This window comes from Copadichromis virginalis, linkage group LG14 (assembly GCF_057382275.1).
Source record: "Copadichromis virginalis isolate Kocher_CV1m ecotype Utaka linkage group LG14, C_Virginalis_male_GT1.1, whole genome shotgun sequence".
NCBI lineage: Eukaryota > Metazoa > Chordata > Actinopteri > Cichliformes > Cichlidae > Copadichromis > Copadichromis virginalis.
Window position 1 is genome coordinate 34,967,046 of NC_140631.1, and position 27,641 is coordinate 34,994,686.

At 39.3% G+C, this 27,641-nt stretch overlaps 1 protein-coding gene across 1 annotated transcript in view; it reads left to right on the forward strand.

Moving 5' to 3' along the window:
- Positions 1 to 4,525: 4,525 nt before the first annotated feature.
- The window catches only part of gbe1b (glucan (1,4-alpha-), branching enzyme 1b), a 104,081-nt gene continuing 80,965 nt past the window's right edge, over positions 4,526 to 27,641 (forward strand). Inside the window, exons 1-3 of the mRNA XM_085430615.1 lie at positions 4,526 to 4,868; positions 18,295 to 18,464; positions 25,569 to 25,684. Of these exons, the coding sequence (XP_085286741.1) occupies positions 4,687 to 4,868; positions 18,295 to 18,464; positions 25,569 to 25,684 (468 nt within the window). The 5' untranslated portion in view covers positions 4,526 to 4,686. The remainder of the gene's footprint in view (positions 4,869 to 18,294; positions 18,465 to 25,568; positions 25,685 to 27,641) is intronic.

The following is a 27,641-nucleotide window of genomic DNA, read 5'->3' on the forward strand; positions in this document are numbered from 1 at the left end:
TAAAATAATTTACATATTTTTTCCTCGAGTCAGTGGTTTCTTCACCTGGATGTTCTCCTTATACATTTTGTTTGTTTATAAAACGTTTCAGCTTCTCTACTTTTTTCTATTGTTTCTCAAAGCCATGCTTTTAGAAATAAAGTCTTAGCATTCTGTGTCATCCCTGCTCAATTCTCTATCTTCTAACAGCTATAATTTTTACCCTGGATGTGTCTTATATTGGTTGAACACCCTGCAAAGTAATTCTCTCAGCTTGGAGGCACTATAATGCTTTGATGAATAATTATAGGTTTTGAAAGACTAATTGTGTTTTTTCATTGCAAATGATATCAGTGTAGCATGCTTGCGTAGTCACGTCAATTTAGTTGAATGAGAAGGTTGTTTGTGTCAGCTTCTATTAAGTCACACAGAGCTGGCATTTCAGTTGTGTTCTGAATCTCTGATGTGATGTCTTTCTGGTTCAATATGATTCTGCAGAGGAACATATAGCTCAGGAAGAAATGCTCAAAACCCAAGAATATTTAGGGTTTTGTCTTCAGATGTCAATTGAATTCTTCATAATGAATAAATTAAAACTACCCAGAGTTGTTACAAGTGTCTTGGGAAAGTTAAATAATATTTTCTTGGGGTGAAATTTGGGCCAGAAGAGAGGCAGGATGGAAGGTAGGGTTTTCTCAGAAATCTGCAGTGCTATTTGTGATGCATAAACTCATCAGATGAGCTCATCAACTCATCAGATTAATTTTGACTGATCAAAGGGGAATAGAGGATCCATAAAGCTCCCTTTAACCAAGCATCCTCAGGTTGTAGACAGAGTAAAAACATGCTTATAAGGCCTTAACTTTAATAGCAAGAATGGGATGTTTTGTGTTTCTGATTTCTTACATTTGTTTGTATATTGGTCACAGCTACATGTTTAAGATCATCAAACACATTTTAATATTAGACCAGATAAAGATTTTTTGTATTAAGTTAAAAAAAAAAAAAAAAGCTCACCAAACCTACTTGTAGTAGTAAGTAATTGTTAAATCAGGAATTATTGTGATTAACCACATTTTTGGAAAGTTAAGTTCAATTTCACAAACAAAGAAATCATGTAACTAGAACCTGCCTGACAAAGCTAAAAGATCTCAAAAAGTAACACTTCACTATCTAAAAAACTCAAGAATACCTAAGAAAAAAGTAAATGGCATCTATTTGTTTGGAAAGAGTTATAAAGCCATTTCTAAGTCTTTGGGACATGCTGAGTCCTTATTCACAAAAGGAGAAAACATGGAACAGTGGTGAACCTGCCATGGCGTGGCCAGGCTACCAAAATTACTCCAAGAGAGCACTGAAGATAGTCCAGGAGGTCACAAAAGGCCCAGAACAGCATTTAAAGAAGGCCTCACTTGCCTCGTTTAAGGTACTTGATTCAACAATAAGAAAGAGGCTGGACAAAAATGGCATCCTCAGAAAAGTGTCAAAGTAAAAACCACTGATGACCAAAAAAACATAAAGGTTTGTCTCACATTTGCAAAAATCATCCTGATGAGTCCCAAGATGAAGAGGGCTGAGGCTGCTTTCTTGCTTTAGGACCCAGAAAACTTGCCATAAAGCTGAAGGAGAATATTTGGCCATTAGTTTGTGCCCTGGAGCTCAAGCACATTTTGGTTATGCAGCAGGGACAATTATCTGAATCACACCTGAATGGCTAAAAAACCAAAAACAAAATGAAGATTTTGGAGCAGTGTAGTAGTCTGGACTTAAAGGGGTCGCTGTACCTGAGTAGGCAGAGCAAGTCATTTACTAATCAGAAGGGTGACGGTTAGGTCCCATGGTACTCCAGTCTGCGTGCCAAAGTATCCTTGGGCAAGATACTGAACCCCAATCTGCTCTCTGATGAATGTTAGAAAACACTTAGAAAAACAGTGCTTGTATGAATGAGTGAATGAGGCATGTAGTAAAGCAGTGAGTGCTCAAGTACTGTAGAAAAGCACCATATTAGACCATTTACCATTTACCAGTCCTATTGGCATGGCATGGCCTTGTTCAGATACCCTCCAATATGGCTGAAGTAAAACAGTTTTGCAAAGCAGAGTGGAGCAAAATTCTTTCACAGCAATGTGAAAGATTCATTGCCAATCAAAAGCTTGATTGCAGTTCTTGTTGCCAAGCGTAGCACAACCAGTTATTAGCCAATTGCTTTGTCACGAAGAGTGAGGTAGGTTTGGATACCTTTTCCCCCTTTATAAATGAAATCCTCGTTCAAAAACAGTATTTTGTATTACTATGGTTATCTGTGTCTAATATTAAAAGTTATTTAATAATCTTAAACATTTAAGTGTGACAAATATGCAAAAAATAAAAAAAATCAGGAACTTTTCACAGTACCATGGAATACAATCTGCTGTTGCAAGTTAGATCCAAATTTGTGCTTATGCCCATTTAGATCAGTTAGTATTTCTATCTTAGTGCTATTTTCTGTTGTTTTTGTTAGATCTCCATTAATCTTGATGTTATCGAACAAAATATTCCAATCTCAGATGGCTTACATTAGTTTCTTGTCACGGTCAAAAAAACATAGACAAACAATGTTGTGAACTTTGCAGAATAAATGATTATGTTTGTGAAATCTGCAGGCAAAACAAATGTCATTTTTGGTATTGTGGGAAATGAAAAAATAATAACCCATTACAGCTAAAAACAATGTTTGACTTAAGACAACAAACTATTTTTGTAATATGAAGTATTATGATGTTGTGCACATATACTGGTTGCAACTACTTGCTCCAGGTTGCCAAGTTAAGATCTGTCAGCTAAATGATATTTTTTTTGTCTGTTTTTTTATCACTGAGTCAAGTGTCTTTCCATAGATACCTATAAACATGTGTTATTTAGCTATGAATCAAAGAGACAACATTTATTGGCATAACCTTCTGGGGTGGACGGCAACACACTTGTTCCATCTATTACCAACAGATGGCTCTTTAGAATGACACTCGCTTTATGACCTTTAGCTGGGACAGTTTTATTTTGTGACAAGGACAACGCTTTCAAGACCTGTGCCATTTCTTCAGTCGGCGTGCATATTTATCAGCCTTTTCCAACAGGGATTTAATCTAAATTATTGCAAGGTTATCCTTCTTGAGTTCAACTTAGTTCTGCCACTTCAGTGAAGTAGCTTGGGCTAAAACTTATTGAGGCCACAATTAGATCAAAACAGTGTGAGCTCTGCATTTTAGAAAGATAGCTTCAAAACAGGAGTAAGTGCAGGTGAAGTAGATACTGAATCTGTAGAAAAGCATACATTCACTGCATTACAATGGAGTTCAGCAACACCTAACATTCTCCTCAACCACCACCTCACATACACTAATGCTTATGTGCTTTTACCATGGGATCTCTTTAAATGAAATGCAGAAGCGCATACTGAAGATTGGCAGGTCACTTATATATATATGCAAAGCTGCACTTTTACTATGAAGTTATGTACAGAAAAAAGTTTTCACACAGCAATGCATTTTCATCTGCGTTTTTATAAGCACGGCTCACTGCACAGCATTTTAATTTACAAAGCATCCAAAAATTGAGGGAAATCCTGTTTAATTGTGAAATAATACTGCATTTCACTGATACATGTCACTAAGAAATTATTTTCATAATGAAAGAAAAAAACATATCACAAAAAACTAAAAATGGCCTAAAACTCCAGTAGTGGCCCCGAGAGAGCTGTTCATTGCACCCCACATTAAAGACTTGGACATAACAAAGAACAAGTGGATTTTATTGTCAGACATTACCAGTAGACGGACTTAAAATATCCTTTGTGAACTGCAAGATTAAGTCAAGGGAGTGTTCAAATCAAAAGAGTTTGTTTCTTTCGAGACATAAAAAGGCAGTGAGCATAATTGGGATACATCTGTGAAATTTATGTTTTCCTGTTTTAAGTGAAAGACTCACTAAGTGTCCAAAATGAGACAGGACTGTACACTGTGGGAAATTAATGTGGCTAGCAAATTAAACAAACACACAGACAAAAACAATTTATTTTTCATGAAAAATTGCAGCCTGGTGGCTGCTCTACAAAAACATATTTATCATATTAGCCAGTAATTCTCGAGACAGACTTGGACGATAATGAGAGTGAAGGAAAATGTGACATTTGCCTGCAACAGCTTGTAGACAGGAGTTACTGGGAGCTGACTGCTAAACCTGTTTCAAATACACAGTTGTTGGCCAATTCCTGTTAGTTATAGATGCCAGTGGCAGCCTCTGGAAAGATCATTTATGACAATAAATGTCCACATTTAGTGAGGATAAAAGTACAGCCAGTGGGCTACATGTCAGGATACTATCAGCCAAGTAACAGTAATTCTAGGCTAACAGTGAATCCAACAATTGACTACCACATGTTTCAACATCTGTGTTAAATCCGATTTCTGTGCAGATGAAATTTCTTTTGAGCCACAAACTCAGGTAAACCCACAGCCTACAAAGCTGCTCATGTGTATACAACATCCTCATTTTCTTCTGACGCGCCAGATGCTTCCTGTGCTGTTACCTTAAAGTTACACTACAGCACTGCACAGTTTAGCTGTCTCCTCTCTGACCTGCTGGAACACAGCACGTTGTGATGGGACGGGCTTGGCATGCGGCACCCTGATTCGCTGTTGTCTCCGGATACTAAAGCCTCGCGCACAGTGCATGCCTGCTCTCTGTTCTTTAGCTGTCAGTCCGTCCGGTCGGCTAGCAGCAGTCGGTGCTCGATTGGCTTGGTCTGGAGAAACCATGGCAGACCTGGGAGATAATGTTACAATTCCTGAGTTCAGCTGCCTTCTCCAAATGGATCCCTACCTCAAACCGTACGAAAAGGACTTCAGGAGGAGGTAAAGCACGGCTCAAACGGCGGTTTTGTAAACAGCTTGTCGCCAAAACCAGTCCCCAGGCAAGCGAGCAAGACCCACGCTCGCAGTGGCATTCGTGTCTTGAATTAAAAACATACACACACTAGAAAAAAACCGTTGTTTACAACACAACCTCGTCTTCAGGTTTGACACTTCAAGCGAATAGAGGTCGTATAGAGCTACGTTTCCCACCCGTGCGCAGTAGCTTTACACCCCCGCCCCCCTTTTCTCCTCCCAGTCAGCCGAATAAAACGCGTTCATAGGAGATAAGAGGTGTTCGGCTTATGCAAAAATAATGAACCGCTACCAGAAACTCTTCGTTTTACATGACAAGTTGCTGATAAAGGGCAAGTCGTCTCCTAACTTCCTGTGCGTAATACTTCGAGAGCAGGCACGTATTTCTCAGTCAGCTGACATCCACGTTGCTTCCTGAGGTGATGCTGTCAGATGCGTGCTTGTTGTTTAGTGGGTCCAGCATCTTCAGGGCATCTTTTTCTTTCTGTTGGCCTTGCTCTTCATAACAGTGGGGTTTTTTTTTTTTTCTTTCTCCGTCTTAGTATCCCGCCTTTAGTAGCTCTGCAACGTAGGAGGCTTGTGGCTAGAAAAGATGCTGCTGCAGCTAGTGGTTTGTTTATCAAGGTTAAAGGTTCTACAATACGAGTTACCCTTCATGCAAAGTGGACTAGGTTATGCTATGTTGCATGATGTTCTTCTCCAGCTTAGACTTGAACTCCGGACATATATAAGTATGAATGCACGACTTCAGAACTCGCCTTAGTATGGAAGCCCGTTTCCGCCACTAAAAAAAAAAAAAAAAAGGATCCATAACTCGAAATTTCGAGTTATTTTCTCGAAATTTCGAGTTATTATCTCGAAATTTTGAGTTTTTTTTCTCGAAATTTCGAGTTATTATCTCGAAATTTCGACATATTAACTCAAAATTTTGAGAAAAGCAACTCGAAATTTCGAGTTAGCGCTGCCAATCAGTAATCTACGTGAATGACGTCATTTCCATGTTACCCGGAAGCTGAAGCCCTCAGCTACAAATGCTACAGCTAAGCTACCGGTATTACATCCAGTCGTGAATGCACAGATTGCTGAGTGTTTTCAGCCTGGCTTCACAAATGATGAAATCCCTGTGTTATTAGCTGAATCACATGGTGTTACTATCAGCAAACATACTTTAATTTGTTGGGATCCGTTTTTGAGTGCGCGGTCCTGCGCCATATGCTTCCGGGTAACAAGAAAGCGACCTCATTCACGTATATTTTTGATTGGCAGAGCTAACTCGAAATTTCGAGAAAAGTAACTCGAAATTTCGAGAAAAGTAACTCGAAATTTCGAGAAAAGTAACTCGAAATTTCGAGAAAATAACTCGAAATTTCGAGTTATGGATACTAGCTTCTTTTTTTTTTTTAGTGGCGGAAACGGGCTTCCATACCTTTGTGTGTGTGTGCGTGGTATTTGTAAATGTATAAAGTGTGAGTGGGTTAATGAATTCAGTAGCAGTTTAGATCATGTTACTTGAAATGCACAAAGAAGAAGACTCCTAGAGTTTTATGACCAGGCCACACTGAGTCATATGCTTATGATTTAACAAAAAAAAAAAAAAAATCAGTGGAAAGTTTTGACAAATCCTAAAACAGATTAATTTGTTCAACTTTAATTAGCTCAAGTTAAAGTTCAGCTAATTAATGTCATTTTTCTTTTCTAATTAGAGACTGCTAGTTTTGTTTATTCTGTCACTTTTATCACCCAAGGGAAAGGGAACACAGTGAAAATTACAGGGATTTATAGAACGACTGTTTGCTTATTGTGACAATTAAAACAAACCTCAGTTAAAAAGAATAGAAGCTTGCATTTCTGGAGCACTTTACACGAGATGGTAAAAGATAAGATAAGATAAGATAGAACTTTATTAATCCCTCGGGTGGGTTCCTCTGGGAAATTCGATTTCCAAAAAAGCACAGCACCGACAGAAGTTACAGAGTTATATACACACACACATATATATAAATACAGAGACAATATAAATAAAATATACGAAGGGGATAAATAGAATAAATAGGAATAAAAATACAAGTGAATTGCACATTTCAAGTATTGAGTCTATTGCACCGTTGACTATTTACAAAAGTATTGCACAAAAGGTATTGCACAGTGAGGTGAAGAGGCACTACAGCTTAGTTGTTCCCTCCTTTGTCCTCCTGTTTCCCCTCCCTCTCCCCTCCAGAGAGGAGTTAAACAGTCTGATGGCGTGTGGGGGAAAGGGGGAAACAAAACCTTGTCCTTCATTGGTACATGCACTGACCTCATGTACATGAACCTCCAACAGTAAATAGACACTGTAAGTCAATAAATTGTGCAATCTTTCTGCTTGCTACTTAAATGTCCTTCTTATTTTTCAAGTGTTTTTAACCTGATAATCCGACTAGATTTCAAAGAAGGGATGGATTTTGTTAAAACAATAAAGCCCTGCAGAATGAGAGAATATTACACAATGATGATCATAGCATGAACTGTTTTATAGGTGTGACGGCATCAGGCTCATTTCAGTCATTTAAAAACGGTGGGTGGGGGGGGAGTCATGCTTATGTTCTTTTTTTAACTTGCTGCCAAATGGTGATGATGATCTACAGCTCAGATTGCTATCATTTCTGCTCACCGCAGGGTCAGAGCCTGAAACTAAGCTTTAAAACTCTGCTTAGGGGCTATATAGTTTTATCAATTTTCATTACCATGTCAAATCTGGTTTCTAATGTGGCAGGTAAGGGACCGCCTGCTTTGTATTTCAAGCATGTAAGCAGGGCTCTAGCCTTGCAGAGAGATGAGCGTGTCAGCTCCATCTCAGACACAGCTTGGGATTTTTAGGCTTCACCGAGCCCTAGACGTGTCTCAAACACCTGTCCCGCTGATGAAAGTTGCACAGAAATAATTTTACATATAGGATCGCTGCTGTGTGAAGGTTAATTCTTGATAAGCCCCTGGTGTTCTAAGGCCCAGAGTCCAAACACCGTATCATGAACGCAGGCACAGAAATCAGGAGCTTTCTCAGGCTGTGGTGTCACGCTGTGTCCCAGTACTAAGAATTTAGCTGGCTTATCAGAAAGAGACCTATGACCACAGAGGCTGATGCTTTAGATTTCACTGTGATGTCATTGCTCAAGGCTGCTCAGGCTGTGGTTTGTTGAACTGTGGTTCAAGACAGATACTGTGCACAGTTGAAATGACTCCAGTAGATTTTGCAGGTCTGCCATTCTAATTAGTTATTCTGTGGTTGCAGGCAGCTCTCATTTTATCAGGATGCTAGTTTCAGATTGATTGTGAAAACAGCACGCAGGTTACAGCCCCAGTGAGCAGTGCCGTGTTGATATCGTTCATTATTTACTCTTCCTGTTGCGCAAGTCTGTAGGAAGTGCTGCTAGGATTTTGCAGCTCTGGGCCCTATGCATCTCTTAAATTGGATCAAATGAAAGTAGGGAGTATTGGGAATGCTCCTTAGTACTGCACAGATTTGCGTATGTCATCAGAACTCTTCTCAAAGTAAAAGGAATAATTCTCAGTTTTCTGCTTGTGATGGTGATGTAATATATTTACAGAAAAGCTAATTATTGACTTTGAAGGGATGACTATGAATGCAGATGCTCTGACTGGGGGAAATGTAAAGGAGGAGTTAAAGCTGGAAAAGGGGATAACATGCACACTTGGTTGGTTAATAAGAATTATTAGAAGAAAGGCTAGAGAAGATTTGGAACACTGCCTGTTGTTTTAAATTAAATTGATGTTTTATGTACCTTCTTTGAAAGTGGCTTCGGAAGCATTTATTGTCTTTGCCTGAGGGTCGACAAAGATGTGAGTTAAACAGAGGAATTTTGCTTTCATCAATCAACTTCTGAGCAAATGTTCAGGTCTCTCTTTAGCCCCATTAATGCTTCACTAGAAGAACGTTAATGACATTAGTTGAAAGTCACCTTGCTCCTGGCCTGTATGGAAGCCCCTTTTTTATGTGAGCGAAGATAAAAAGCAGAAAAGCTTATTCTTGTCTTTCTCCAGGCTATTGCAGACTTTCTTGACACTTCTGTGCTTCAGCTGTCACCATCAGTCATACACAACACAACAGACCTTAACACTCACTCTAAATTTAGATGTCCAATTGTATAACAGTGAGTGTGTGAAAAGGGTGCAGAGTTCAGCTCATCTGTGGAGAGAATTTCAAGACGTGCTTTGTAATCAGACGGAAAATATTAAACTGGGACTTTGATTTGGTTAAGATATCAAAATAACACCACTTTTATAGTCCCCGAATCCATGGCTTAAAGGAACACGACACATGAGATGCCACAAAGTTGCTGCAGAGAATTTTTAATCAGACAAAAAATATTTACTTGCAAAAATCAAACGCAAATAAAGAAGATGGAAGCACCAGCTCGGGGGGGGGGGGATAAAAGGGAAGACCTTGAACCAGCAATGCATTGGACTGTTAGGGTTAGACTTTACCCCTAAATTAATAACAAAAAGCAAAACTAATGAAATCTAGACTGAAAGCAAGACTGTCCATAATTCCCATCTGAACTAATAATTAATAAACAAAATTAATAAAAGGCAGCTTAAGCAAAATCCATTGCTAGCGCAGGAGAGGTGTCTTCCCACTTCTTAAATGTGCCAGTTAATTGAGGCGTGTGGAACTTCTTCAGCCTTAAGTGTTGAATTACAGGGTTGCATTAACCATTATTCAACACCACTAAGACTCTTGTCTTTTCTTCTGTCTTCAGCATTAGAGGACTGTAAAAACAACATCCAACGCATTATTACCAACCTACTTTTCAGTGGTGTATCACCTCATCAGTGCGATCTTGCAACAGGACTGCACCAGAATGCCAGTGAAAATAATGGCACAGCACACATGGGTGTGGAACTCAGGAGGGCTTTAATGCTCTCAAACAGAGGAATGAGTGAGTGGAGCAGCAACAGAAGTTCTTAAAGAAACTTCAGTTAGAGCTACCATCCTCCAAAAAGGACTAAATCTTACTCTTGGAGGAGGCCACTAGAAACATCTTGATTGCCTTTTGTGTTTATTTTTCTAAGATGTACCACTGTTGCTTGACTCAACCAGCCGTCAGCCCTCAGCCACCCAGCGTGCTTATTCTACAACATTAGGTACATAACAGTATCATTTTAGGTACGCTTTGCATTCATGCCAAAAATGTGTTGCTCATTCTTTGAAATGTGGCAGGTGTTTGGAACACATGAAAGGGCATGACTGTATACTGCATGAAAGCATTTTGTTTCACAAATGTAGATATACCTCACTTTGGGAGTCACTTGCGCATGGAATAGACTTTCAGGATGTCTGGCCTGGTCACAAAAGCTGCAAAGCCAATTCAACACTGTCTGCATGTTCTTCCATTTTAAGGACGAGGGTAACAGTTTAACTTTTGTGACACAACTGGCCACCTATACAGAAACAGCCACACCCACTCAGAGTTATCAGCCAGGAGACGAGATGAATGCTGTGACATTCATGCAGGAGTGTGTCCGGCATGAATGTCATGTTGCAGATATGAGTTTGGGTTGTCACATCAGAAAATAAAGAACTGAACTGATACATGATTAGTCCTTCTTAGAATTAGAATTAGAATTCAACTTTATTGTCATTGCACATGCACAGGTACAGGGCAACAAAATGCAGTTTGCATCCATCCAGAAGTGCTTTAGTGATATAGATATATTACAATATATATTAGCAATAGTATAGATATGTAAGTATATTACAGAAATGGGTCTATTATGGTATGTTATAATGTACACGGTATGAAGTATGTTGTGAATATTCTATAACTATAAGTATGTACAGGCTGTAGTGAGTACAAGCTATGTACAGGCTATGAACAGGATATAAATATGAAAAACTACAGAATATGAAATAAATAACTACAGAATCTGAAATATACAGCTATACAGAAATGGGAACTATGCAAGTTGTAAACGGTTGTAGGATTAAAAATTATTGAATGTACAGAATGATTATTTACACAGAGCTATACAGTAGTGCAGTTAAGATAAGTGAGGGTGTAGATAGTTTCTACAGAGGCTATATAAAGTGCTAGTGGTTGTGAGTGGTGGTTCAGTCCATGTTATTATTGTGTGTTTGAGGGTACAGTTGTCCATTGTGGGTGTGTGTATGTTCAGTCCGTGTGTTAACGTGGGTCAGATGTCAGGAGGCAGAGTTCAGGAGTCTGACAGCTGTGGGGAAGAAGCTGTTCCGGTACCTGGTGGTCTTAGTCCGGAGGCTCCTGTAGCGCCTCCAAGAGGGCAGGAGGGTGAAGAGTCCATGTGATGGGTGACTGGGGTCTTTGATGATTTTCCCAGCCCTTTTCAGACACCGCTTCCTGTAGATGTCTTTTATGGCAGGAAGTGGTGCTCCGGCGATGCGCTGGGCAGTTTTCACGACCCTCTGCAACGCCTTCCGGTCCGAGGCAGAGCAGTTCCCATACCAGACTGTTATACAGTTGGTCAGGATGCTCTCGATGGTGCAACGATAGAAGTTCACCAGGATGTCTGAGGACAGGTGGTTCTTCCTCAGAGTCCTCAAGAAGAAGAGGCGCTGGTGAGCCTTCTTGACCAGCTTGGCGCAGTTGGTCATCCAGGTGAGATCCTCGGAGATGTGGACTCCCAGGAACTTGAAGCTGCTCACACGCTCCACAGCCGTCCCCTTAATGTGGATGGGTGGATGTGGGTCAGCATTCCTCCTGTAGTCCACGATGAGCTCCTTGGTCTTCTCGGTGTTAAGCAGCAGGTTGTTTCTGTTGCACCACTCAGCCAGACGATCCACCTCCTCCCTGTAGGCGGCCTCATGCATGCTATTATCTCTTTTGAGAGGGTAAAACTTACCTCAGGGAAACAAACACACAACAAAAATCTAAAAATAATGATAATAATAAATTAAACATGGTTAATGATTCACTGTCTGATCTAAAGACACCTGTATTCACTGGGATTTGATCGGATGTGTACTACAAGTTTCAAGCAGTCCACCTCCTCACTACTAAAGTCCAGAAATGCAGGAAAACTACATGGTTGCAGCAAAGGAAATGTCAACACCCGATTACGACACAGCAAAAGTGCAGCAGAGGACAACATCAAGGCAGCTTTACTATTTTTGACAAGAGTTTGAATCAGACACAGTCTTCTCTCGGTAATGATATGCTTTTAACTTATTCACGTGACATTGTCTGCTTCAACACAGCTAATCCGATGTGGTGATAATCTAAATCCGTTCACAGCATAGGGCCTGCTGTAACACCCATGCAGACTGGAAAAGAATTGGGCAAGAAAACTGACACTTTATCTGCTGTTTCAAATTGTCTGGCTTTGGCGCTTTTTTTTTTTTGTCAGTCCAACCTTTCATCATCATCTGTGCTGTAGACACATTTTTCTTTCCCAACTTGCGCACCTGGTGAAGTTCAGAACAGCAACGACGTGATTAAGAATACTTTGTGGTTCTTTGTAGCAGTTTGAGAGGCCGCACACGCATACTGGATTCAAGCCAAGCAACTCCTGAACCACTTCCTTCGTGCCAGAAATGCGAAGATGACTGTCTTCAGTAATCTGAACATGACCTGAGCTACAGTATAATGTTCCATTCATTCATTCTTGCATGGACACAGACAGCAGTGTCCAGCAGTGATGCCATATTTACAAAAATAATCAGATGCTTTTTTTGCAACCTCGTCCTCGGGCACAGCAAGGTCATACGAGGAGGCAATGGAAGAATCACGATTCTGCTCTGTCATGAGATGTAGTGACAAATGCACATCGCCGAGGCCTTCACTTTGGCCATCAGGCTCTTTAACAGATGATTCAGAGAACTATTTCCATCTACTCCATCATGATTGGGGAGACAGAGAGAAGAGAGGAGAACAAATAATTTATCCTTAGTTTCAGAATTTTTCTACACGCACAATCAGGCTCAGCCATGAAACTACATGAACACATGATTCCAATTATAATCCAATTATTGTAGTTAGTAGATTCATTAAGGACATTCCATAAGTCCAATTTGATATATATAATGAAGACTAGGTAAAGTCTGCTGGTTATCATTATTATGTTTCTGGTCAACACCAGAAAGAAAATTCTGCATTGTTATGCTTTTATAATTAGAGCTTTGAGGCAAGATAAAGGTTTGTGCAATGTCTAATCAAGTGAAGGTGACCCTCACATGTACTTTGAGTTAACTGCTCATTAGCACAACAAAACACAAAAATAGATGGTTGTGTGGTCGACATTAGACCTTGTAACATTAACAAATTAGCATTGTCACTGTGAGCACTGTGAAACTGTGTTGATTTCTGTCAGATAAAGTAAAACGTACTGATTGTGCTCACCGTAGTGCGTTTTCCAAGGCAAGAAAAACCCTACTACCAAAGCATGTTGTTTTAAGCTGTCTTGTTTAAATGCTTTATTAATTTCTTACTTACTTTAACTGCTAAGATATTTCTTTGAACTTGGTTCATTTTCTTAATTTCAAAATTAACTGTCATTGTACAGTTGCACTGAAAAAATGGCGTTTGACACTAGAATCAAAAGAAAGGTGCCATGGTAAAGTATAAGTGTGTTAAGATGAACAACAGCTCCTTGAAAAAGGTTTTCAACCAAGCCCAAGTTTTGTAACTTAATATAAATGTGACAAAATCTCCAAAGAGACCCTCCTGCCCAGCTCCCAAGAGAGAAATTCTAGTTGGCATCCATTCCTGCTGCTGGGCATGGGAAGAGCTTGACTATTCAACTTTTCTTTATGGTCTTTTTGTCTTCGGATTATCCAATCTCGACGTCATGCTGCTCTGCTTTTTTGCCCACTCCACTTCAGTCTCCTGCAGAGTTTGTTTCTTTTGTGGCCCAGAGGAGGGAAGATCTTCTCCCACTGGAGATGATCGATTCTCCACTGCTTCTCTGTGTGCTTCAGAGTTGAAGTCAAGTTTTTCCAGCTGTTTCTGAGCCCCATTTCTCGTATTCAGGAGAGTGTCTCCAGCTGGTCTGCTTTCTTGGACGATATTTGAGCCTCAGATTTCTCAATGGTGAGCTCTTTTCTGGCTTACCTTCTCAAGCACCTGCTAAACCCTAACTCTGATTTTCAATAGAGCTGTTGCCAGCTCATTAGCTTCCTTTTGTGCCTTCTGGACTTTGGTCTTGCTTTCAGCAGAGCTTTATCCAAAGGTCTACGTTTTCCCTCTTGTCCTCATGGTCTCAGCATGTAACTTTGAGAAAAAGAGCAAATATTTTTACTTTATTTTTACTGTTTGAAATCACAGCCTTGCATAAAGGAAGTGGTACCTCAGTGTATTTGAGGGACACATAAAATTAATGCCATACAGTAGTTTTACTAATTTATGACTTCATAAGCACAAAGTTCTGTCCATGTGTAGCGAGACCTTATTTAATTAATGATACTATTAAGTGTTTATTGGCGTCGGTTGCTGTACTTTGGTACTTGGGGTAATTACCAATAAAGTGTAAAACACCCATGTGCACAATAATGTTAAAAAAAAGCCTGAAAAGGAAAATGCAGATTTTTAGTATTGAATAGAAACTACCAAAACATAAACCAAGAGGACTTGACACCACATGGGATTTAAGTAAAAGCTTGGCTGTTTATTTTGACAAGCTTTTGTAGCCTAGAAGACCCTGGAGGGCTGTGATCACCATCCAAGTCAACTGATTGTCAGCAACATTATGTCAGTACCACCTCCCAAGACAGTGAGAGTGAGAACATAACTCTAAAACATTACATTTGATTTACAGAAATGTATTAAACATAAGGTTCTGACTGATCTTTTCTTTGTGTCCGGAGTCATTATTAGGTATGGATGATTGATGAAGTTATGGATTAATACCTAGAACTCACTTTGGTTGTGACCAGTTAGTACTCTAAAGTTGCAGGCAATTTAATAAAGCCAATGAAGACTACTACAAGACTACTAGGTACAGATGCCTGCTGTTAATTAAACCATGTATATCCCACAGATATGCATATATCATATATTCTAAATTAATCCATATTTGCTCATCTTGTACAAAAATAACATCATTCTTATGGTGTCCTTATGCAGTTGTACATAGCAACAACATAGTTACTTTCTAAACAAACATTGATGAATGAATATTCTGTCTTTGCAGTTTAAACCAAACTTATAGCCTTTAAGGAATATTTGGCCAACTTGATATTTTAAGTGAAAATGTGTTTTCTGTCTAAAACTGTCAGTTATCTGACACGGGGATGAGAATTTTGTTGTATGAAGTGGTGTTGCAGTAAGTGTGATCTCTCAATTGTGCCACAGGATATTTTTCTTTTCCAATATCTTTGTAGATAGAGAAGTTATCTAAACCAAAAGATAAGAGATCCAGGACAGAAATCTGTTCTTCACATCTATAATCTCCCACTGCTCTATTACCACTGAATGGGAGACGGGACAAAACACTTTTGTAATTTCAAGCAACAGGGATTAGTAGTGTCTCTAGTGGTTTGCTACCTCAAAATGAGCAGCGGTGTATCTCTCGGAAACTGAAATATTGCTTTGCACTATAGAGAAGCCTGTTATAAAATTCAGCCATGTACCAGAGGTCGGTCTCATCTCTCTTAGTCCATAATCAATATTTTGGTATTGATAATGGACCCCAGCATTATGTAAAAGGAGTGGATTAGTAAACAGTGTTCTTTCATATCATACTTTAAGCTTCACTAAATATTATATAGAATTTGTTAGTTTGGGCATATTAACAGTGTACAGCTTCTTTCCACTGTGGTCAAAGGGCTAAGAACGGCATTATTTGGGTTCATGGCTCTTAATATGCAAAGAGATCAAGTACTAATAAGATATATCACATTGCATAATGATTATATTTTTTAACCTCCTAAGACCCGAACTCTTCCTTGGCATGCATTTTTAATTTCTCTGTGATATTTGGGCATATTGGGACCTGATGAATGTAAAAACAAAGAACTACCCGATTTTTTTTTTTTTTTTTTTTTTAACCTAATTTTTGTTTCTAAGAAAAATGAGAGCCACATATGAGATATTCATTTAAGATTTCGATAGAACAGTTGCAGTATAATGTCCTCGTAAGTGGATATCAGGCCCTTGTAGAGCAAGATTGAGTATTTTGGTCTAAATAACCCAAAATGTGATGTCCACATATGTGGACGCCAGGTCCTAGGAGGTTAAACATCTGACTACAATTGAAAATATAAAATACACACATATTTTCATTGTCTGACAAATAATCTAGTTTTCAGGGAATGTAAGAAGGAAGAGAGAAGTTGTGGGGAGACCGCTAGTTTTGCAGTCATGATTCTGATCTGCTAGCTTCAGGACTTCATGGCTAACAGTGAAGAAAAGTGGGTGGAGATGGTAGAATGTTTCGCAGACAAATTTTGACTATGGATACCATGTGCAGTCCAGTACTGTAGTAATCTGTAGAATTTGCAACTAATGTAAAACATTTGGATATTTATGGAAATATAAAGCCAGTGTGAGGGTTGAGGTGAGGAGAGTTAACAACTTAATCCAAACTCAATTTTTAGATAAATGCACAGGGCGGAAAGGAGAGATATACTGCATGTGTTTGATTTATATTTGATAAGAGTAACATTTGTTTTTGCTGTACCTTTAACCCATCCAACCAAACTCACTATCTTTTATCTGAAGTAGAACCAATGTAAAAGATGACTGCATTCATACACTACTGGATTTTGGCTCTTGAGTCCCTCTGCTCCAACCTCCTTGAACCCATTAGTAATGATAACAGACATGACTTTCATGCCTTCTAATACTGTGGCACTGCCACAGTGTGAATCCATCCTTTGTCCATTTTCTCAGTATATTCTTGAAACTGTGACAAAATGGCAAAGGAAGCATGTGGCAGCGTTCGTTGGACTTAAAAGGTTTACATTTGGCAACCACTGTCTGTACCCACTATGCTCAACACAGGGAGCAGCTGCTGAGAAATGGCGCTGTTACTTCAGCCCATCATCACTAGCCCCAGGGCATTCATAGGCCAGTCTGAGCTTGGCTTCAGGGCTATAGGGGAGGGAGTGCACTTAACTCTGCTGGTTGCAAGAGGCTTTCTTTACCGGGAGGGGATCTGATATGGACACCGGCTTGGCTGCTGGAACTTAAGTGAGATAAATTGCAAAGTAGTTAGTCTGTCCTTTGCAGTTGAAGGTAACGGACAGGTTTATCTCTCAGGATATGTCTGTAGTCACACATTCTTGATGCTATGAGGCAGGTTTGCATCCTGAGGGTAGACCTTGGAACCTTGTGAGCACAGAAATATTATGAGCCGCTGAATGTGCTTGTTTTTTGGGTCCCTCCCCCAAATATATCTTCTATGGACGACTTTCATATGCATATCGATACATGCATGAAGTGCATAAGAGAATGTTTTAACAGTTATGATCTATGATCTAGCATAGAACAACACAAATGAATGGTGAAACCTTCTGACTGTGATTGTTTTTAGAAGAATTTTTGAACATCGACAGAGTACAGCAGAGGGACTTCATTTTCTCATACCTGAATCAGAATCAGAACACTTTATCAATCCCTAAGGAAATTATGTATGATTTTGATTTTATAATTTGGTGCTTAGTGATGATTTTTTTTTGTGTGTGTTTACATGCCCTTGCTCTTGTGTTGCTCTACTTACAAGTAAATAATTGAATCAATGTAATTTCAAATGATCTTTTACTTTATATAACTTGGAAAATGTTTATAAAATAATATATGATATTCTGTTTGTTTTGTTTTTATTTATATGTAAATTATGACACTAGAATGAAATAGAAAGCCTTTGTATGGTACCTTTCAAAATACAATTAGCAGAAATTAGGAGAGCTACTCATGGTTAGTGCACAGTTACACAGCTAGCTAAAAAAATAATTAGATAAATATATACACGAATACACAGTTAAATAAAAAATGATAACTGCACAGTGATGAATTTCGCAAGAATGATTTTATTGCATATTTTAAAAGTTACACAACGGTAATTCTTCCACTTACAGAGATTAAACATTAATAAAAATGAAAAATCTTTTAAAAGAAAACCCAAATGAGATAAATGGGTAAGTTTTTAAGGAATTAACCTCAGATTTATTATAAATCCACAGCTGATTCGATCCAGAGAAAGTTAGTGTGGAGAAAAAAAGGGAACATGCCCGCTGAAGTAGAAGCAGAGGAGACAGCTTGATGCAATGGGAGGAAAAATCAGTTGCAAGTTATTCTGTGCAGAATTCCTGAAATCTATTCAGCATAATATACTGTATAATATCAGATATAATCATCAAATGGTACATTAACTGGAGGACTTTCATTCATGCATGTTTTTATGTGTTCTCTGTGCTTTGAAGGTATGAGTTGCTACAGAAGCAACTTTTCCTGCTGGAAGAGGCTGAGGGAGGCTTTGACCAGTTCACACGCAGTTATAATACCTTCGGTGTGCAGCGAAGGCCTGACAACAGCCTGTATTTTAAAGAATGGGCTCCAGCTGCAGAAGCCCTCTTCCTTACAGGCGACTTCAGTAAGTAGCTTGAGGAGAACCGTCTGTTCTGTCTGTGACACCAGGGTGCTGTGCATGTGATATCCGAGTTTGTTTCCTTTAAGCTTAGTGTACTTTCTTGCTGTGTATAATTCTTGACACAATGTGGATGTGGACACCCTTAAGGTGGAAAGTTGTCACTGTCACTTTAATGCTATTTCTTTTTCAGTGCTTCATGTGTGCTGGGGAATCTGCTTTACTCCCAGCAGAAATCCTCATTATCCTTAAAATAAAAAACATAGGTGAAGCTGGTAAATTTCTACAGTAGCAATCATTTTCTAAATAACATTAAAATACAGAAAATGCAAATTAATTTGAAGCTGCATAAACAGTTTGACACCCCCTCCCCCCAAAAGAGAAGAGATTTCAGTGCAGAGCGAAAGGTTGCATGTCTCCATAGTGCATTAAATAAAAAATTTGACATTTTTGCGCTCCTGAACACAAAAGGGCAAGAAATTAAGAAAACACAGTGTGCCGTGTTTCAACAGTATCATCACTTTTGAACAGCCGACATGGGAGTTGGAAATGTGGAAGATATTGATTACACAGGATAAACTTGCATACTGAAGGGTAGCTTTTGAATGTTGGGAGTGTTTGTTAATATTTTAGCAGCTAGTTATTTCATCATCGCTTGCAAAGTTGTTGAGAGTGCAACCTCTGTGTTTGCACTGAAATCTCTATTCCCTCTGGTCCCAACTTTGGAAGTAATTTAATGGACTTTCGGATTTTATTTTTAGTTAATGGATGTAGTGGGAAAATAGAGCAACATTGTTTCGTTGTATCATCCTTAAGATGATTGACTGAGACAAGCTCTCGTCTCTCAAGTGTTTTTCACAACCATTATTTTTATTATTAGTAATATTATTATTATTGGTCCCTGTCTCTCCCCCAATCAATCCTTTGATTTTTCTGAAAATCGACAGTGCCCCTTATAATCCCGTGTGCCTTATGTATGAATTCTGGTTGTGTTTACTGACCTTGAAACGATTTTATGTGGTACACGACGCTCGAAAATCTGTCAAATGTTTTAGTACGACTTTGCTAAGCTACGAAGCCGCACCGCTTGATGGATTGTCGGAGCATTACGGCTATCGTAGGCAGGAGCCTCGCAGAGTGATACGTACTGTGCTTCAACATAATATTACCTTATTGTGTGTGTGTATTAGGGCTGCCACGATTTGTCGACTAGTCATGATTACGTCGACTATCAAAATCGTCGACGACTGATTTAATAGTCGACGCGTCGTTTGAAGCTTTGTAAGATCCCAAAAGACGCAGGAATAAGTAGCAGGATTTAAGAGTGTAATAACGGACTGAAACAGAAGATGGCAGCACTGCATGTACAAGGATGCCAGCTGCCGTTAAACCCCGAAGAAGAAGAAGAAGAAGCAGCTGTGTCCCAGAATTCATAGCGCGGCCCAGCTTAGTTTCCAACAATGGCGGCAGCTAGTTAGTTTTAATATTACTCTTATTATTCTTTCTGGGTCACAAAATAAACGTTTAACATATGTTCAGGCGAGAATGTAGCTGTGTAAACCTCAAATATCGGCTCAGTTTATCAGGACACCACATATTTTCAAAAGCGCTCCGACGTTTTCGGAGACGTCTGTTACCCACTAGCTCGATAGCTAGCCGGGGGCTAGGTCACTAGCGCGGTGAGAACACCGGACTCCCGGCAAATTGTTTTCAAACCCACCGCCGTCTTTCGCTACTCAGGTTAAATATATGAGTCACTTAGATAAATTAAAAATGTTGTTGTTTGGCTTTTTTTTTTTTTTTTGTATTTTATTTGTTCCTGAGTAAATCGGTTTGTCTGAGATTAAAGTTGTAGTTTTTACACAGCTGAATAAACGTCAAGCAGACAGCTGATTATCAGAAGTGTGAGATGCTGGAGAATATACTCCGTTGTCCTGTTATATTTTAGATAGCAAGGAGTTTATTAAACTTCACCGAAACAATCTGCAAATTTCATTAAAATTTAATAAACTATCATCTTGTCTTTATTTTTAGTTAGCACCTTAAAAGCTTAAAGCTGTAAGCTAATGATAGTTATATAAGAGCAGATGCTGCTGGTGCAATAAGCTGTAGTTTTACGTCCAGTGGATGATGATCTGATTAGTCGACTAATCGCATAAATAATCGGTGACTAGTCGACTATCAAAATAATCGTTTGTGGCAGCCCTAGTGTGTATAACCTCTTTTTAAGTTTTGTGGATATTATACAGGGAGTGCAGAATTATTAGGCAAGTTGTATTTTTGAGGAATAATTTTATTATTGAACAACAACCATGTTCTCAATGAACCCAAATAACTCATTAATATCAAAGCTGAATGTTTTTGGAAGTAGTTTTTAGTTTGTTTTAAGTTTTAGCTATTTTAGGGGGATATCTGTGTGTGCAGGTGACTATTACTGTGCATAATTATTAGGCAACTTAACAAAAAACAAATATATACCCATTTCAATTATTTATTTTTACCAGTGACACCAATATAACATCTCCACATTCACAAATATACACTTCTGACATTCAAAAACAAAACAAAAACAAATCAGCGACCAATATAGCCACCTTTCTTTGCAAGGACACTCAAAAGCCTGCCATCCATGGATTCTGTCAGTGTTTTGATCTGTTCACCATCAACATTGCGTGCAGCAGCAACCACAGCCTCCCAGACACTGTTCAGAGAGGTGTACTGTTTTCCCTCCTTGTAAATCTCACATTTGATGATGGACCACAGGTTCTCAATGGGGTTCAGATCAGGTGAACAAGGAGGCCATGTCATTAGTTTTTCTTCTTTTATACCCTTTCTTGCCAGCCACGCTGTGGAGTACTTGGACGCGTGTGATGGAGCATTGTCCTGCATAAAAATCATGTTTTTCTTGAAGGATGCAGACTTCTTCCTGTACCACTGCTTGAAGAAGGTGTCTTCCAGAAACTGGCAGTAGGACTGGGAGTTGAGTTTGACTCAATCCTCAACCCGGAAAGGCCCCACAAGCTCATCTTTGATGATACCAGCCCAAACCAGTACTCCACCTCCACCTTGCTGGCGTCTGAGTCGGACTGGAGCTCTCTGCCCTTTACCAATCCAGCCACGGGCCCATCCATCTGGCCCATCAAGACTCACTCTCATTTCATCAGTCCAGTCATTAGACCACACCCCTTCTCATTACAGAGACGCACATCACCTAATATGCTTAATTGGTAGTAGGCTTTCGAGCCTATACAGCTTGGAGTAAGACAACATGCATGAAGAGGATGATGTGGACAAAATACTCATTTGCCTAATAATTCTGCACTCCCTGTACATGGTTATGCTGAGGATGTGTCGGCCAATTTCCACTGGAAATGCCTTTTGGTTAAACTGTCAGCAAGGAATTTACATTCGCACTGTTACGTTTTTATACAACTTTAATGCAGAAAAAAAACAGCTGCTTGTTTAAGTGAAAATACATTGATGTTTTTTTTTTTTTTTAACGAATATAATTGTGGAGTTGTAAAGTATTTTGTCTAGTGTCAATTATATCGTCAGTTATATCATTATCACAAATTTTCAAATGTATATCGCGATAAATATTTTTGGTCATATCGCCCTGCTCTACTACTTAGTTCTGTCTCTGCCACCCCCTCTTTCCATAGTTCCTCTGTTCCGTTTCCTTCTTTAATTATCTTCCCAGGACCTTGGGCAGCAGCCCAATTCCAACATTCAATTCTGTGAGAGATTACATTTTGACACGGCTCAGTTATATTATTTGATTTCAGTTTCATAGTAAATGTGGAAACACCCCAGTAGCCCTAGTCATGAATATGGTGCAAGTTGGGTGCATAATGCACTGGTTTTTTTTTGTTTTGTTTTTTTTCAGAGGAGTTAAAGCGAGATAAATAAATTGTTAAAAAAATATGACTTGGCCTCCCTGTGGAAAGTGTTGCTGCAGTATCCGGTCACTTCTCGAGCATCTCTTTTGATTTGTTCTCTATCCTGCAACTGTTATTGCTCATGAATAACAAGAAGATGTGGGTTTACAGAATAAAACATCCTAAAATGACATGCCGAGGTGGTCACTTTTCAATAAATGTTTTGTGTCCTAATGTGTTCCTCAGTCAGTGGCAGTTGTGAGTGTGGAATCGGCACATTATGAATATGCCTTTTTGTTGTTGTCTCAGAGATAAAATTCAGTGAGCAGTGAAGTGGTGTTTTATCAGTTTTTCTTTTAGATGACTGAGCCTGCTGCTTTTACTCGGTGTCGCAAAAGTCACAAGATACTGGAGAACAGTGCTGGGGAAAAAAAACAAAACAAAAAAGGGAGGGAGGAGGGAAAAAAAAGCACAATTATGTAAGAGAGTTTGGAGGGCGGGGTGGGAGTGGGGGGGATAAATTGTGCAAAGACAGATTGTACAAGTCAGAGAAATAAAGTGGTGTTTGGACCACAGGGGGGGATATTGAAATGGAACAAAAGCCACAGTGATGACTACAACTACAAGCTGTTGTTAGCACAAGGCAAAGTGGCAACACACTGCAGTAATAAGGAAGACTGAAACTGCTAATTGTTATATTTACTATTAAAATTAATGAAACACCCTGTGGTCTGACTAAAATTTCTCATTGTGCCTCCTAGTGGTTAAATAAAGCACAGACATATAGGACACATGGATTTTCAGTGTCTTTCTTCTGTAGAATGAAAAGTCTGCTATAAGATGCTGTTTTCACAAAAGCGATAATAACAATAATAATTTTAAAAAGACCACAAGCAAAATGGAAGCGAGATAGCAGTATAACATGCAGCGAAAATAATTTGATATGTGTGTACAGTATGTTTACTATTTGGCTACTGAAGTGTCCAGTACTCAAATTGCAATACCATCCCAAAGAGCCACCCCTCATTTCTTCACATTTTTAAGGAAAAGGGGAAATGGGTACAGCAGATTATTGAAATATTATGCAAATATACATGGAAATTTAGTATGTAATGCAAAACCAGAGGTCGTACAATTCTAACAAGCTTGAAAATCAATATTTGGTTTGACCACTTTTATTCTTCAGCACAGGCTGAGCTTTCTTAGGCAAGCTTTCTTGTCTTGTCTTGAGTCTTCAGGAACTCACTACACCAGCTCCTTCTTTGGATGTTGGCTTCCTTTTGTTCTGTTCTCCATCAAGAGGATCCCACACTGCTTCAGTAGTTGAGGCCATCTCATGTCTGTTGGTGTCTCTGTTCGGCTCCACTTTCGTGTTGCCTGTGTGTGTGGTGTCATTGTTCATTGACCACAATTTGAACCAAAAAGTTCACATTTCCAGTCAAGTCCAGTTCTTGTGTAATTTGTCCCACTTCAGCCTCTTCTCTGGGTTTCCCTAAGAATGGCTTCTTGACAGCCACTCTTCCACTGAGACTATTTGTGATGATGGATCAGTTGAAAGGCCACTTGCATCTCTCTGGTTTTTTGTGTCAGGTCTTTGCTGTGTTTTATCCTATTTTGTAAGGACATGACTTTCAGATATTGCTCACCAGTCATAGATAGGATTTTAGGCCTGCCACTTCTTGTGTTGCCCTCTGCTTTTCTTGTTTTTGGTTGTATGTGCATGTGTGGGTGTCATTTTTTTTCTGTCTGTAAACAGGAGGGCCTGAAAATTTTTGAACGATTTATTGGTTGAATAAAGCTTATAACCTTATAATTAGAAACTATGAGTCTTACAAATAATGGTATGCGTTATCAACCAATGCAAAGTACCGTATACAGATTAAATGTGTCACATTTGACGTTTGACCTGTCCTCAAGGTCAATAGAATGATCTTGAGGTAAAAGTGATAATAATGCTATATGTGAAACTATGACATGTTGGAATTCTTAATGTCACATTACTTTGGACCTCTAACCTCTTCTTCAGGCTCAAATAAGGTCAAACTTTCATAAAAGGCCTTTTATCTTTAAAACTATGCTCTACATTCTGCTGCCTTTGTTGGTATTGGTGACACTTAGGAAATTATACTGTTGTATGGGGATTCGCATTATAGTTTGCATCCAAACATGTTCCATTTAACCTCTGATCTCCTCTTATATTTCACGTCTGCCTTTCTTTTAAGTTAATCCTGAAATGCTTTATATCTTTAAAAAGTATTGTCAAGACAAATGGAGTGCAAGAAATGCATCTTGTTTGCTCATATTTTTTTAACGTGACACAAGGCAACCACCCAGAGAGATGCCATGTTTACAGCTAACAGCTCTTTGGAAATCACCATGTTGGTGCGAAAATTCTGTTTTATGCACGTCAAACTGTGGTATCTTTGGAGTTTTTCAAAGATTCACCTAAAGAAATCACAACAACTGATGTCTTTTCAAGACAGGCAGCTAGTATCAAAGTGTCTAAAGATATATTTAAATTTGGCTCTTTGCTAAGTTGTCTGCAGACACAATGCTTGTTCATCCCTTTAGTTGAGTTTGGTGCTTTAAAAAGAAAAGGCCTGAATGATTCATAGTTAAATGTTAAGTTAAAAAAAAAACTAAATACCCATCAACGTTTTGGGACTGAAGAATAAAAATTACAAGAAAAAGATTCCAAGAAAGGCTGGCTCAGTGTGTGTGTGTGTGTGTGTGTGTGTGTGTGTGTGTGTGTGTGTGTGTGAAAAGTTGTTCAAGACTTTTGCACAGTACTATCTTTTTGCCTTGTTTTTACTTTCCCCAATCATTTGAAAAAATGTATTTTTTCCCAAAAAAGCTAACCTCTAATATGATGCATTTTTAGCTTCCTAAGACTTCTAATGTTATACAAATAAACAATTTGAGACTGAAAACGAATTCTTTACACTGGAACAAATGACACATACAAAATTGTGACATGTTTTTCAAACTTGTTCATTTAAAAATCCAGGAATCAGATAATTTAATGTGAAGAAAATCCAGCTACTCCTACAGGTCTGTGACCAGTTCATGGCAAAAGAAGCCAAAGAGATCCAAAAAAAAGACAGATATACATTTTCTTTCCACTGTATGCAACTTTCTTTATTCCAGCTGCAGCTTATTAGAATTCATGTTTGTGTCCACATTGCAAACCAATTAGAGTGATGTGTGTAAATGCTGTCTGTTTCTCCTATAGATGGCTGGGACAAATTCTCCCACCGCTACACGAAGAAAGAATTTGGCAAGTGGGAACTGATTCTTCCACCCAAGCATGACAACTCTCCAGCTGTGGATCATAACTCTAAACTCAAGGTAGAGAACAAAACATCTTCATGCTTATTTTCACACTCTCAGTAGGTGTCATCTTGCCTCAGTGGCACAGGGACTTGTCACTATAATGTTCGTGGGAGATTCCCTGTCATGTGTGGTGTCTTATGAACCAAGTGAAAACCTGGCGTGTCGCCATCAACAACATGTCATACTCACAGTGCAGAAGGGAGATTACTGTATGTACACAATCTGCACAGTGGAGAGTAGACACACCTGAGGAGCCCAACTGATGGCTTTTATTTCTGCTCCCATCTGTTGCGGGTATCCCTCAGGACATTCTGCCCCGTTTGTTCGGCGCAAAACACAGTCCACAGTGGGTGTACATGATTGGTTTTAAGCTCTAGTAAATAATTCATCAGGGTTAAATGCAAAAATGCACCCTCCCATTATGCATTGTCTCCCAAACAAACAGCGTGGATGAGAAATAACCCAGAAATGAGATGCCAGGCATGGAGTGGATGGCATCGCCGCGGCACTCTCCTTGGGACCGGGTCATCGTTGGCAAACTCCTGCGCCCTGGACAGGCTGCCCGGCTCCCATTGTCAGCGGAGGTCAGTCTAAGGACGATAAGAAGCAGATGGAAACGCTGGCACCTGGCCTTTCGTTGTGCACCCCCGCTGCCTATGAATAGCTGTCTTGCTGTGAGCCCCACTTTAGAATTAGTTCCACAGCACTCCCTCGTGGAAGCACAAGCCTAGCTCCAATCACTCTCATGTAGAGCAGCTTGCCCTTCCATCCCCTTTGTTCAGTGCCCAATTTGTCTCCATAAACAAGCAGTGTCCTTATGTGGGTACAGTATTTACCATGGGCCATTTATGATGCAACTATGCAAGACCGTAGAGAACGAACAGAAGCGTTATCTAACCGATCAAAAATGCTTTTCTGTCCACACCTAACTTGTATATTGCCCAGTTCTTAGTTGTTTTTCCTGTTTATGCACCCCTCAGCCTTACCAGCCATCTGATTTTTCTTTAATGTGCCTAATTCTGGCCAATTTGTGTGAAGGACCACTGCTCTGTCAGGCTTTATGCCAGTCCATTTATCCAACTATCTTTTCCTAATCCTATAAACTGTGAAGCATGTCATAAGGGGAGCCAGGCAGCTAACCCCAGGTGGCCTGGCCATAATGAAAAAACCCCAGAGGGGAGTCTGGCCAACAGCTCACAGGCAGGTGGCATTGGAACAGTCATTACTTCACAACAGTAGCCAGAATTAGTTGGGTTATAATGCCTGTTTCTGCAGGGGACAAAACAGGGTGAACACATACTGTGGGAAACACTACAGGATCGATTTCTTGGTGGGTTTTTCCAACTCTCACGCTGGCTTTCTCCTTTCTTATTTGACTGATGGAGGCAAAGTAACTTGTCAGATTTCCAAACTATATTTATTTTACCCCCTTCCAATCCCGAATTGCAGACATAATAGATGAGAGGCAAAGGATAATGATTTAGATTTCCTATTTTTCTAAATTGCTCCCTGGCTCAAATCCCCTCTCAACATGGGTCTGTGGCTTTGTTAAAACCAATTAAAGAGCTGCACCCCTCAAAATACAACGGCATAAATCACCACTGAATCCAAATTTACTGCAACAAGTTTTCTAGTCAATACTGTACTGTGGCTTTCTGTCCCCTACATCGTGCCATGTCTGCAGTGCTCCCAGAGAGCCATGCATAACACTTTTAAAGCTGTGAATTTGGCATTGGAGAGTAGGAACTGGCTTTCTGGAAAAGAGGCAGTTTTCATCAACAGTTTGCACCATCTTTCTTTATAATGGATAGGGAGCAACAGCACAGTTTTATGATGTAAGCATTTCATGGCTAACAGATGTAAATAAATACTGACTTTAATATCAAATACATCCAGGGGCTGCATCATGCAGCAAACAAAGAAGACCTTTTGAGGCCTCTGACTGTGCTTTGCTGATCCTTTCTACTTTTTT